Raw genomic sequence first — 14,801 nt, forward strand, 5'->3', positions numbered from 1 at the left:
TGTATGAAATTATGATTTAATTCATGTAATATATGAATATTGATTTAATTCAGAGCGTTTGCGCAGTTACGCACAGTGACCAATAGGTGTCGCACGACGCTCGTTTTATAATTCGTGGACACCAATTGGCCTCTAATGGCAAATAAATTGGCAATATTCGCAGACAGCCTGGAATAAATGCAATATATTAAGGTCTCGGCGTCCTCGCCTGCCTGTCTGGTTTCGCGGTGCCCGCAGTGCGCGAATCGCGCGTTAAGGTCCCAGGCGCGCCAGACGCGCCAGACGCGCCGTGCCGAACGCGGCGTTCCCCGGCCCGCCTGCGCATCGTACGTGCGCCCTTTTTTTTTTTTGCGTGCGGAGCTGGAGGGAGACGCGAACAGGGTTCGAGGCTCCTCGCCACGCAGTTGTGAGCAGAAGGGCAGCGCGGACGGAGCGCGCGCCCGGGCGCGCGCACGCACGCACACACGCACGCCGCGTGTGCACGCCTGTCGGTGTGTGCGTGTGCGTGTGCGTATACGCAGACAGGCGCACACGACACGGGCTGCTTCGGTCGCAGGAATAACACACGTTGAGATGAATTAACGGCAGCCGGCGGCGCGGCGCGTGTTCGTGGCGAGGAGGACACCGGGGCGGGATGCTGACATGATCGAGCGCGCAATATAACCGATTTCTTCGTGGAAAAACATCCGAGGCGGGTGGGTGGGTGGCTGGCTGGGGGTGTTTGGCCGAGCGAACCTGCCCAGCAATGGAGAACCAGGCGGCGCTGGAACAGCAGAGCTACGAGGACGTGCGGAAAAGCGGCTACCTCCGCAAGCAGAAGTCCATGCACCGGCGCTTCTTCGTCCTCCGGGCGGCCTCGGAGCACGGCCCGGCCCGACTCGAGTACTACGAGAACGAGAAGAAATTCCGCAGCAAGTCGCCCGTCCCGAAGAAGAGCGTGAGCCTGGACTCCTGCTTCAACATCAACAAGCGCGCCGACTCCAAGAACAAGCACATGATCGTGCTGTACACGCGTGGCGAGAGCTTCGCCATCGCGGCGGACACCGAAGACGTCCAGAACGAGTGGTACCAGGCCATGCTGGACCTCCAGTGCCGAAGTAAGCGGACGAGCTCGTCGTGTTCCACCGAGGGTGGACCTTGGCGTCGCCGTGCGAATGCACGACCGACGTGGGGATTAAATGCATAAAAAAAAGCATAAAGAAAATGAACGGATCGTGCCGTGCTTGTGGCTAAATTTACACGCCCGCACACGCACCCGCCGCGAGATGCGTGCGCCATCGGGCAGGAGGGACGGCGGCGCCGCGCAGCGCGCCGCAAAGGGCATCCGAGGCAGGAAAATGGCTGTGCGGGCGGCGCGGTCCCGTCGAGTGTTACGGGAGGGCGATGCGGGAGCCAGCGGGCGCTACGCCGCATTGTGCCGCGGCGGAAGGCGTTGCGCGTTTTTTTTTTAATATTTTTATTTTTTTATTTCTCCCTCCGCACATCCAGGCGCGTCGAGCTGCGTTAACCTACATTTCTGTGCTATAGCGCTGCTGCCGGGGGGGGGGGCGATGCCTCGTGTGTGTGTGTGTGTGTGTGTGTGTGTGTCCTCCGCCCATACTACCGACGTTCGGCGTGGGTCCCGACGGTGCCGCCACGCCGCTTTCTTAATCCCGTAAAACGAGGACGACGGCGGATTCTCCGAACTCCGTCAGAATTACGGATGGGTTCGCAGACACGTTCTCGCCCCCCCCGGAATAATTATGCTAAATGTCTCCTAATCAGCATAGTACTGTGCATCAGTATGCAGCATGGCTTATTCCTGCACGCAGATGCAGCTGTGGAGCATCCTAAAAAAAAAAAGAAATGTAGCACGCATCCATTTATTTTCCAGTATAGAAAATGCATAAAATATTTCACGTTGCTTCATGGTATTTTGTCTATAAATTTAGTGAGAATGGAAATGTCTTACTAATGTGTATTTGTCTGGGCTGACGTTGCACTGAAACGTCTATGTTTAGTCTGTTTGTTCGATTTTTAACATCTGCCTTTAATTGTTTGTAGGTAAGACCCCAGATGACAATGGAAGTGGAGGAGATTCTGGTCTCCCCTCACCTGGCTCAGCCTTTAAAGAGGTGTGGCAGGTGAAGGTGTGGCCTAAAGGTTTGGGTCAAGCCAGGAACCTGGTGGGCATCTACCGCCTCTGTATGACTGACAAGACTGTCAACTTCGTTAAGCTCAACTCGGACGTGGCAGCAGTGGTCCTGCAGCTGATGAACGTGCGCCGCTGTGGACACTCGGAGAACTTCTTCTTCATCGAGGTGGGCCGCTCCGCCATGACGGGGCCAGGAGAGTTCTGGATGCAAGTGGAGGACTCCGTGGTGGCACAGAATATGCACGAGACCCTGCTGGAGGCCATGAAGGCCCTGAGTGAGGAGTTCCGGCAGCGCACAAAGTCCCAGGCTGTCGGAGCGCCCTGCGGTGGAGGCACCGCCTCCAACCCAATTAGTGTGCCCTCACGCCGGCACCACCCAAATCTGCCCCCCTCGCAGGTGGGCTTTTCCCGTCGGGCTCGTACTGAGACACCAGGGGCTGGTGGGCTTAGCAGCACCAACACCTCACCTACTCCTAGACATGGCTTCTCCCGATCGCGGACGGCAAGCATCGGCACTCGAACAGATGAAGGTGGTGCAAGAGGCACACTGACCAGCACCAGCCCCAGCCTTAATGGCTCCTCCTGCTCAACCACGCCCACTCTGAGAACCAAGCCTACCAGGGCACCGACTCCAGCCAAAATAACCCTCAGCCTTGCCCGTTACACCCCCAACCCTGCCCCTTCACCGGCACCTAGTCTGTCGTCCAGCTCGGGCCACGGCTCGGAGTGTGGTCTTGTTGGAGCAGGAACTGGATTTGGGACCATGTCTATTTGCACTTACGCCCGCGTCCCACAGAGAGTGTCTGTCTCCGGCTCTCCAAGTGACTATGGCTCCTCTGATGAGTACGGCTCCAGCCCCGGGGAGCATTCCCTGCTGGGTCCCGGACTTCCGGCAGCCTCTGCCTCTCGCTACATCGTAATGGGGCAGCGAGATGGCAAGTCTGGCCCCCACCATCGCTCCCAGGGAAGGAGAGTGCTGCGCCGTTCCTCCAGCCGAGAGTGTGAGGCGGAGCGCAGGCTGCTCAGCAAGAGGGCCTCCTTGCCCCCGTCAACCACCCAGGAGCGGTTGGTACCACGACGCAGGGAGGAGGAAGAAGACGAGGAAGAAAGTTACGCAGTGATGTCGCGGAGTGTCAGCAGGGAGTCCTTCACAACGCGCCGAGGGTCGGGAGGCTCCACGGTTGGACCAGGGGGTGACATTTTGTCAGAGAAGAGCGAGACGGTTACTGCTGGGGGAGTGAGTGGGGGAGGGGCAAGTGGAGCTGGAAGAGAAGGTGGGCCGTCGGTAGATAGTGCCTACATGTCAATGTTGCCAGGGGTTACGGCTTCTCCTGCCTCTCTCGCGCTGTCTGCTGCAGTCACGGATGCTGGTTCGAAGGGAAGTGGTTCTGGAGAAGGAGCTGGCGACGAATACATGGCAATGACCCCCAACAACAGCGTGTCACCACCGCAGCACATCCGCTTGCCTGTCTCTGAAGGCTACATGATGATGTCCCCCAACAGCAGCTGTTCTCCAGACCTCCACGGCCTTGTGGGCAGCAGCCTTTGGGGAAGCAGGGGGAGTATGGAGAGCAGGGCGGGTAGTGACTACATGAATATGTCACCTATTAGTGCCCGATCTGCGTGCAGCACACCCCCTTCCCATCCTGATCAGCATCCCCTGCAACCTAAGATGGTGTATTCCTACTTTTCTCTGCCCCGATCGTACAAACATACCCTCTCTACACGGTTCGAGGACGACCTGAGTCAGGGAGAAATTGCTGATGGTGGAAGGGGACATGGCGCTGGAGGGTGTGCAGGGCGTGGCCAATACTCTAACCACGAGGAGGAAGCCGCAGTGGCTTCTACAGGCAGGTACCATCTCTCCCTTTCCTCGTCCTCTTTCTCATCCAGTTCAGCCAGTAGCGAGAGTTTAGAGGACCGTCCAATGTCCCTACCTCTTGGCTGTGGGGGCAGGGTAGGCAGAATGGGGATGGGAGGGTATCGGTCAGGGGGTGCACGAGCCAAAGAAGGGTCCCACCACCAGAAGCGTGGAGGAGCTCCAAAACAGGGTCAGCAGAGGAAAGGCCGTCCTTCCAGTTTGTTTGTGGACATGTCCAAAGCCAATACTTTACCCAGGGTGCGGGAGACTGTCCTACCACCCATGCCCCAGAGCCCCGGGGAGTATGTCAGCATCGTCTACCAAGGAGACCGAAATGGTAGACGGGGCGGCCACAAGGGATTGGAACTGTCCGTGGCCACTGGATCCCCCCGACCACTACATAGACCACCACCGTGCCCCAGTAGCTCCACTAACCTCCCACGAAGCTTCTCTGCACCCTTGTCCTCCTCCATCTCCTCCGAGTACGTCAACATGGACCTAGGGAGCTCCTCTCCACTGTCCCTCACTCCCCTCTCCTCTTTTTCCCCGGCTCATGCTCCTGCTCCGGCAGTCACGCCCAAGACCCGAGAGGAACTAGCAGCCCAGGAGGTTGAGGCAGGGCTCAGAAACTCTGGCAGCCTATCCAAGATGCCAAAAGAGATGGCGGCCGCTCCTTTCACAGAGTATACTGAAATGGTCCACGGCGCGAGGGAAGGTTCACCATCCCAGTCTCAGACCCCGAAACGTTCATCCCAGCCTTCATCCATGGAAGCTGGACAGGCGCTGTCCTTCACCAGCCCTGACCAAGGGGCTAGGCTGGTGTGGGCAGAACCTCTTGGGAGGCGACGACACCGGTCTGAAACTTTCCAGGCCCCTCCCTCAGTTTCACCTAGTACCACCTCCTCCATCTACCCTGAAAATAACCAGGCTGCGACGTTCCGGCGCCATGGGCTTGAAAGCTGTGTTTGGAGTAACGGGCAGAAGGTTGCCCCGCAGTGTGTCAGCACTGGGGTGTCCACTGTTCCCGCTGCCCAGGCGTCATCAACGCCCCTTGAGCAAGGCCTCAACTATATTGATTTGGACCTGGCCACCAAGGAGAGCTCGCAGCCTGGGGTGGACAACGGCTCGACCCCAGCCCATTCGCTCTTCGCCTCAGTCCTGGGGGGCAGCTCCGTCAGCAGTCTGGCCAGCACAGGCGCGGGGAGCGGCGGCAGCTCCAAACTCAACACCTACGCCAGCATTGACTTCTACAAGTCAGAGGAGCTCAGAGTTCACCAGAACAGCAGGGCCGAAGGCAAAGGTAAGAGTTTAACAGACGTCGCGCCTCCTGTCACCTTCGCCGAATGCCTGACGCGTGATTTGACGTGTGAAATAATGAACCCTCCTGAGCCGCGAGCAAAATACAAATCTGAGCTTTGCACTTAATTCTGCACTCTTTAAAAAATATTAATTTGTTCCAGATGGGGTTCCTTTCATCTCCAGTTCTACCATATGGTTAACTTTGGAAAAGGGTACTTCTTAGGTTCAGCGATAACAAGGGAGCTCTTTCTGGGACAGCAATATATTGTAGATGTTTTCTTCTCTGGGAATACAAAGATGTGTTCTTGCATTACATTTCATTTCTTTGGAGTATAAAACAAACTACCAGACACATGGCACATTGTCATGTCATAGTAAATGTAGTTCCTGTAGATCGAATGGGCCATCTTTTGCTCGCACAGGAGCTTCTGGACATGCTGCAACGTTCAGTATTAGCGTTGCATAAATTATTGAGCGTTATTTAATGCAGCCCTGTAACAGACAACCTGGCATCTGGCGACTGGGCTCCTGTATGCAACTGTATGGAACGGATCTTTGGGGAATCCTGTTGGCTGAAGTTGCTGCACAGACTTCAGCTCGGCTCTTGCTGAAGCATCAATCTGCTTTTGAGCTGTGTAATACCACGCACCGCTCGCTATGACGTTTTGGGTATTCGGCTGTGATTAGACACTGAAGAAATATTCCTGCCACACTGATGAATGAGTAAAAGCCCAGCCCCACGTTAACGTTAACAAATGGCCTACCTCTGCATCCTGATCGCTGCGCGTTCAGTCCCATTAGAGTGTCAAGGCTGTGCATTAGAGCAAGGCTCTATGGCTGCACCGTAACGGATGCGTCTGTGACTTTTATGAAGTGCCATCACTGCTTATGCGCCACACACCACGTGAGCCGGGTGATAACTGGGTGTAGCGTTAGAGTAGGTAATGATTATTCGTTATAAAATGGCTTCTTTTTTTGCTTAGTAACAGTACAAGTGCAAGTGAATCAATAATGAACAGAACATTTGGGTCCAATGTAATATACATATTTTATTTATACCATGTAATTACCAGCTTACGATGTATCAATGATGTATCAATTTTTGTGTTCATTATAATAATTAGAATAGCTGCAAGATTGGAGAACTATACATAGAAAAGCTATCCATGCAAAAGAATGCTGAGTGATTTTAGTCATTTTGCTGGGTAAGACCCTTTATTGATTAAGTACTGGAATCAGGTTGGAACTCCGGATCTATTGGTGTCTGCATCATCACTGAGAATGCTGGATCGGTGCTTTTTGGTTTCGGAGCAGCATTTGGATGGCGATTCCGCGCAAACTATTGTGATCACATGTCCACCACAGACTCTTACTTTACTCGCCGCAAGTGAGAGGCGATGGAAACGCCGAAGACAGACACTGTCATTATGCGGCAGAGTCTGCCGTCTGATACGCCGACAGGTGTCTAGACAAGCAGGTGGCGAAGGCCGAGGGAGTCTGTAATCCACCCTCCCCTGTCGAATGGCCGCCGAATACGCGCTCCGCAGCGCGCGCCGGCTCCCAGGACTATTAGCAGAGGCCGTGGGTGGACGTAGGCGGCCGTATTACAGACGTCTACCTTACACAACCTGCTTTATCCCTTTCTGGATTACAATAGAGGACAGAAAAACAAGGGACAGGGGTGTGTTGTGGTGTTAATATGTGCCCTACAGAATTAGGCCCGTTTGTCATTTTTGTAGGTGTCAAACAAGGTTCCCCTTGCTTCTCGGGTCTGTGTGCCGTCTGAAATCAGACAAATTACAAATTAACCCGCGTTTCGTGCGCTAAAGCAGCGGCTGCTGTTTAGAGGAATAGGTGCGTCGCCTCCTATTACCATCAGTTCAGATCTGTTCACAAAACCATTCACTTCCTTGTACTGGGGTGAATGGGATGCTGTTGGGGGGAAAAAGGATGACATGTTTATTAGGGGAGCGCAGTATAGACTGTCGTTTCTGCTCAGATAGTAATCGATGGACAAGCAATGGAAAAGAGCGTTCAACCTGCCCCGTTTTTATTTAAGGCAGACATTATGGCAACATCGTTGGCTCGGTAAAACTCATTTTTGAGAATCATTTTTAATCAAGATTTTGAATCGAATCATGAGCCCAAGAATCAAAATCGAATTGAAATGTGACGTTTTCTGAATCGTTCACCCATAATATTAATATTAATAACACAATACCAAAACAAAAAATGTACATTTATGCTCGTCAGCATTATTAATTATGACCACTGACATGTGAAGTGAATAGCTCTGGTTATCTTTTTCAGTAATATTTTAGGCAGAAAGTATCCTTGATCTGTCTCCACCACCAAAAGCATGTAAAATAAGAGCAGTGGATGTCATGATCCGGTCCGAAAGGGATCCGGACCGGAGTTTAATTGTTGTCCTGTGTAATGTTCCCTAATCGTTTTCACCTGTGTCAATTGTATAAAGCTGCCCTGTTCGTTTCTGTTTGCCGTCAGGTCTTTGAAGTTATGTTCCATGGTCACCAGTGTCTCGGATGTCTCCCCTGTCTTGTGCATCACCGTTAAACCCCGGTTTCGTGACGTCGCACGATTGCGTCCTTCCTTCCTCGTCATCTCGTCACCTCCTTGTCATCGCTTCCGTTCACCTGCCGCGTCATGCCAGCATGGTTGTGACAGTGGACGGTGTGCTGGTCTGGAGAATCATGTTCTCCTTGACATCGTGTGGTCCAGAACCCTCACCGAATTAATTATCAGGATTTGATCGTGACACCAGCAAGGTGGGGACCACCGCAGTGATGTGATGCTCTCAGCCCCTCACGTCATCTCCGACGCTCAATAGAGGGGATAATAGTTGGGAAGCTGGGGTTGGAGGGGGGGGCACTCTGCAGCACAGTCGTTGGTGGAAGAGGTGGGAGTATTTTTGGACATTTGATTGTTCAGAGGAAGTCTCAGTTGCTTTGTTTCCTTAGTGATGCCAATAAAGGTGTTGATTTTTTCTGAACCTATTTACACATAATGCCGAAGTCTCTCTGTAGCTCCCATTAGTCTTTTTTTTTGTAAATGTCTCGCACGAATGTTTTACACGATAATAACATTTATTAGAGGTGATACACTAAGATGCTTCACTTGATTTGACTCCTGTTCTTTGGCATTATGAAAACAAAAATGTATGTAAGTCCAGAAAACTTCTCTTCTACACTTTATCGTTTAGAATATTCTGTAGCCATCACTTCAGTGCCACATTACTGTACTGCACTTGCAAATGTTTTTTTGTCTCTCACAGTTTGTTTCTGTCTCCCAACGTTGTCCATTGGGACACAGCCGCCGGAGTATATTTTTTTTTAATTCACAGTTCCCATAATGAAATTTGGTTGTTTGGGGGTCAAAGGGACCACAGCCCTGGTAAGACTGGGACATCAGGGGGTGGATTTACTGGTGTTGGCAGCTCAGGATGTGCAAATTTTCTTTAAACGTGCCTCCAGAGAGCTTATCCTCTACACAGGTGGGTGTATAGAAAGCAGGTCTAATTGATTTGTCAGGTGGTAATGAGCCATTAAACATGCACACACATACACGCACTGTCACATGCTCGCCGAGCCACAGGCAGATGGTGGTGAAGAGCATGTTCGTCGATCTGTGTCACTGAAGCTGTTTTAGTTCAAATCTGAAAAAAAGCACGGTGGCCTACAAATGATACCGTATACCATGTTTTCACACACTGTGATTAGGATATTTTATGATTTATATGATATGATATAACACATGGGTAGAAGAGTCATAAATATGCAAAAATATAGATCCTTTAATAATAATATTGTATATGTGGAGGAAATGCATTCTACTGCATTCATGTACAGGTTATCCAACAGCAAGCCACTTAGGACACAACTACATTAATTGCTGCAATATTCAATGTTAATGTGCGTTTTGCAGGGCTTATAAAGTGGTTTTGTGCTCAGAGGTGTTTTGGCAACAACACAATCACGATAAAAACATTTATACCAGCTGATATAAATTATTAACAGAAGTTTCTAATGATTATTTCATGAATGAAAGTTGAAGCTGCTCTGCCGTTCAGACTCACGGCAATTGCTGGATCGCACCAATTAATGTAAATTTTGCGCAACCTTGCAATTGTGCGTATTTGCGTAGTGTTTTCTGAATGAGCGAGATTTTATGGGCTGAGATCATAACAAATGTAAACATTGCATAATTACGTGCATAAGTGTTTATCTGCCTTACACTGTGTCATAAATGTAGGAACTATTTTGCAAGTGCACTAGACTTTTTTTGTTTTTAGAGTCAACCGTTCATTACGCTACATCGCCGTATGAATGTATCCGCCATCTGTAATCCTGCACGCGCTCAGGGTTGCTGGCAGAAACGGGACGCCGCCGCACTGCAGATGTGGCCAGGTGTGGTATGTTTTTTACCTCCGCCGGGATTATGCACAGACACGGCTTCCCCGCAGAGCGAGGACGGGATCTGGAAACACTCAGCGTAGTAGTGCGTCGATTGTAGGAAGTGTAAGGACCGTGGGCGGTGTGTGTGGGCAGCGCTGGCCGCGTGCCAGCCTCACCTCACCGTACGAGGCACCGCACACATTTTTCTGACGCCGCACCGCCTCTTCTCCCTGCCACAAACACACACACACACCTACGCAAATACACACACGTGCATCTCTCCTGCCTGGAGCCTACAGTGAGATCACACACTGTCTCCTTCTCCAATGCGAGACATCATCTGTACTTCCTGTCTGCTTTACGTGCAGAGTTGTGTGTGTGTGTGTGTGTGTGTGTGAGAGAGAGCACATACACTGAAATACAAAAATAGAAAACTTTGAAGCTGATTAACAAACACATCAGCTGGTAGAACACAGATGCTTCAACACACACAGACGTCCCCAGAGGTGCTGTTCAGTTACGCGTGCACTGATGGAAACCGAGGAAGGAAGCTGATGAAGGAAGGGAGGGCTGAGACTTTCTTTTCTCATACCATGCAGTCGTACCTACTTTTGTTATTTTATGCACATAGTTATTGGGAATGTATTAAATGAAATACACTGGAGCACTGCACACGTTGACACAACAAAATGTGTCCTCTGCTTTTGACCATCACCCTTGGTGCTTTGCTCAGTGGCACCTTTTGCTCGTTCGGGTCTGTTCTCTGAGCAGCAATACAATGTTCTCCATCTGTAGACTTTTTCTTGTAGGATCGTTTGTTTGCAGATTTGGGAGAGACCAACCCCCAGTTGTTCTAGCACAGTGGTGGCCAAGCGGGTTCAAATCCCGAAAGGTGCCACTGAGGTGCCAGAGAAGGCAGTAAGAAAAACAACTTTACCCAGAAGATAAGAGACACTGGTGGAGCGGTTAGAACCCAGAACCTAATCTGAGTATGAGTGAGGACTAGATTATGGAAATTTAGATAACGTGTAAATGTGTCAGTACTTTGTGATTGAGTGTGTGTGTGTGTGTGTGTGTGTGTGTGTGTGTGTGTGTGTGTGTGTGTGTGTGAACCTGATATATTATCTTGTGCTGTGGTTAGATTCAGGTTTAAAGGTGCCGTATGTATTTTTTCACAGCTCTATTATCCCAAATTGACTATAGTATTCATAATTATGTTTTTATTTGTGTCTAAATGGGACTAAATTTAATTACATGATATTTCAATTTAAATAGCTTTGAATGCCCTGTTTTGTTTAGTTCTTCCAGAAAATCAAGTTTCTAATTATTTATCCATGTCTGTATAGTTAATTTGTCACATTTGTCTCTGTCTCCTCCTCTGCAGAGTGTTGATGCACCGCTGCCTGTCAGGCCATCGTGGAGGAGCAGCGTGTGTGTCTTTGGCGGCCGCATGAACACACACTTGCGGCAGTGGCGGTGAGAGCTGCGCAGGTGTGGACACACAGCTGTGATAATCCCGTCCTCATATTTACTCTTCTCCATTCTTTTCCATTCATTTCGATCCCGACTGAAACATGTGCCAAAAGACAATATGTCGTCTCCACCAGAGAACATGGAAACGCCCTTCAGCCAATCATGAAGGGCAATTTTGCGACTCTGACTGCCAACAAAGAGCCAACCACAAACTTAAAAAAAAAAATTGTAATACAGATGTTAGATAGTCTAATGATAGAAGAGAAGCTATATGAAATATACATAAGATACTAAATATACAAATATGACTTTTTTAAAAAAGTGCCTCATTTTTGATTGTAGCCATTTTACACAGAAAACAAACTGATCTGTGTGAGAAAAGTTACTTTATGTTTCTTTTTGTCATCTTGTCTTAAAATTATGTGAATATGTTAATAGTTCTGATAAGAAAAAAAGAAAGAAAATCCTTTGTGAAGGGTATATGAGCATCAGATTGCCTTACTGCATCAGTGTGGAGTGAACTGAGAACAGCCTTCTCTTACCTTATATACAGTGCCTCTCGCTTCAGTCAGCCAAAAGGCTGCATGCCGCTGCAGCCTGCCGCAACCGAGTCCTAACACACACACACACACACACACACACACACACACATACAGGCATTCATATACTGCATTTACAGATATGAAACACAACTGCAGACATGTGCATGAACACAAGGACATATACGTGCATATTCATGCAGATTAATAAACACACACACAGTAACACATCGAAGAAATTAAACAATGTACACACACTCATACACGCACAGTACATCAAAAGTCTCCTCTGTGAAGTATACACTCATTGGAGCGTTTGTGGTGTTACTCACCCACCGCCGCGAGGATCAGGTTCCTCAGAACACATTGCATCAATCACAACAACAGGCTGAGAGAACTGGATCAGATGTCCTACTGGATGTTGGATCAATAACATAAGAGATTGCTGGCTGAAGAGTGTGTGCGAATGTGTGTGTGTGTGTGTGTGTGTGTGTGTGTGCACGCGCGTTTGCATTTTTTTGGAAACGGAAGTTGATCACTTCCTCCACACATCAATTAGTATGAAACACCAGGGTAATGTGATAGTGTTACATTAAACCCCCAATGTCATTTCCTTATCATACTCTACACACACATACACACAGGTTTACACAAACATCTCCACCCGTCAGACCTCGCAGTTGGGTAAATCCCCACACATCTACGGTGAGCATCAGAAACACACTCAAGTGCCTGCCTTTCAGTAATTCTCTCTTACACACACACACACACATGCACGTTCCCTCAGACACACATGTAATCACTACACTTCTCTTAATAGCAGACACAAAAAAACCCAAACACGCTTTCCCACCTTCAGCTCTGTCTGTTTTGAGGTGTCCATCGGCTGATTGGCTGAACCGGAGTTGAAGAGGAGGAAGCGTGTTTGAAATTCCCCTCGTTCTTGTACAGTCGGCCAGAGGTCCCGCGTGACCCCACCGCGAGCCACGCCTACCGCAGTGCAAAGCAATCAACTCACCCGTCTACTGTATCCTCTGAGTATCCTAACGGGGTTCTCCTCCTCGCACGGGACTCCGCCCCCCTCTCCTCAGAGCGGCCGCTGTTGGGAGAACCGGCGACCCTGTTGGATCCTGGTGCTGAATTTTCTAAAAGGGTGTTCAGTGTAAAAACCAGCAGTCTCAGTGGCTCTCTGCGGCGGGGGTCCGGGGCTCTCTGGCCCGTGAATAACCGACGCGCCCTAATTGTAGATGAACAGTTCCGCCATAGAAAATTTGTTTTATTTTGCTTCTCAAGGCCTTGTTATGAAATGTGTACTTTAAAAAAAAAAAAAAAAAATCTGTACAGGGTCAGAACTTTTAATCTCATATTACTTGTAAGGTCCCTTGGCATCTGTATAACCAGTCTTCTTATTCTGTTCAGTTTCATTTTTATATCGTTACCTAGTCCTAGGTACCTAGTAGCCAGATCTTAGTGCCAAAATGTGATCTGGTGTCCGTTTATGGTCCCATTGTACATTTTAATGCAATCACGCGAGGCAGTCGTGCTCTACATTGTAACTGTAACTGTAATACTCTGTTCTGCGCAGGATCCGAAGCATTTTAACCTCTCGTTCCACACGTGTTCTTTATACGGTGAAATCTCCAAGTGCATTACACACCACAGATTTACTCCATTCCAAAGTGCAATAGCTGCCGGCCAATGGCTGCTGGCTCTGAGCCGTAGCCAACAGCCGATGGCCAGGTCAACCGATTCCTGCACCATCCACTGTACATACAGAAGTTATATGTTAAAGGATTTTAATAAACAAGCTTTATGTAGTTTTAGTGAATGCACTGTGTGTGTTCATTTAAACTGCAGGCTCCGATTCATGTACCTCACAGCAGGATCATCTCCAGGTATCCATACAGGTCCTCTATACATTAAAAAGAAAAATCGCAGTCACATCAGCCAACCGACGACAACAGCATATGAGAATGGGTTGTGCGCGAAGGTTTCCCTCTCTGTCTCTGTCCTCGACTTTTTTTCTGAAGCTCTTTTATTGCCTTATCGTTCCATACTAGCTCTCACTCGATAGACGGCAGCTGTAAAAATGACGCTTTGCATTCTAGAATAATCCGAATTTTGTTGAGTCTGCGGGTTCTTAGTTTGGTGACGTGCAGAGGCCTCGCCGCCTCTGTGGCTGTAGTTTAAAGGAGCGCAAACGTGGTACCACATGATGTAGAAATAAGGCATAGGCCTATATATACTCCGAAACAAACAAACCAACAAAAAAAATCTTTATTTCATAAAGTACCTGCAAATAGATGTTGGGGAAAAAAGGGTTTGATATGTACAATCAGGGTAATGCCTAGAGTTACCTAGAAAAAGGGTGATTTGCTGTATAATTATTTTAATGCTATAAAGAATGACAATGCCAATAATGTACAAAGGTGTCTGAAAGACGTGGGCCGAGTGCGGTTCTGTATGATTTTGTGTATAAAGGTGGTGGGGAATGGGGTCTGGCATTTATGACTATGGATAAGTTAGTAATTCTTGTCTGTGATCAGTTTGTTTATGGATAAAAGTGGAAAAAAGAGAATGAGAACAAATGACATAAGTGTCTGTGTCTTTTTTTTCTTTCTTTGTGCGTCTGTTGTTTGGGGATCAGATGACCTGAAGTTTAATGCGGGATGTGATTTAATAGTCTAGACTCTGAGAATAGGGACTTACAGATTAGCTGTGCCCACCTACTGGGTCTGACCATAGTGGACAGACTGTGTGTGTGTGTGTGTGTGTGTGTGTGTGTGTGTGTGTGTGTGTGTGTGTGAGAGACCAACTGCAACAAATATTTTTAAGTTCTCCATACATACTTTTGCATTTCAAATACCAAAAGTGCTTAATATTTGTTCCTAATGTTATTATGAAAACAGAATTATTCTTCACAGTTATTACAGTAAAACAGAATAAATCAGAATAAATGTATTATTGTGTCGCACATACCTGGAACAAACAGTTTACTGCAAACACACACACAGTAACGGGCTCAGGTATGCTGGAAATTGGCTGCTTGCGCCACCGTGTGGTTGGCTGTTGCATTTGTAGAG

At 48.8% G+C, this 14,801-nt stretch overlaps 1 protein-coding gene across 1 annotated transcript; it reads left to right on the forward strand.

Annotated features, from left to right (window-relative positions):
- The first annotated feature begins 720 nt into the window (after positions 1–720).
- On the forward strand, positions 721–14,309 carry LOC114792532 (insulin receptor substrate 1-B). Its single transcript, XM_028983770.1, has 3 exons — positions 721–1,097; positions 2,044–5,295; positions 11,091–14,309. Exons 1-3 carry the CDS (start codon positions 746–748, stop codon positions 11,096–11,098), a joined length of 3,612 nt encoding a protein of 1,203 aa, XP_028839603.1. The 5' UTR covers positions 721–745; the 3' UTR covers positions 11,099–14,309.
- The last annotated feature ends 492 nt before the right edge of the window (positions 14,310–14,801 follow it).

The sequence above is a fragment of the Denticeps clupeoides genome, chromosome 6 (assembly GCF_900700375.1).
Source record: "Denticeps clupeoides chromosome 6, fDenClu1.1, whole genome shotgun sequence".
NCBI classification, from domain to species: Eukaryota; Metazoa; Chordata; class Actinopteri; order Clupeiformes; family Denticipitidae; genus Denticeps; species Denticeps clupeoides.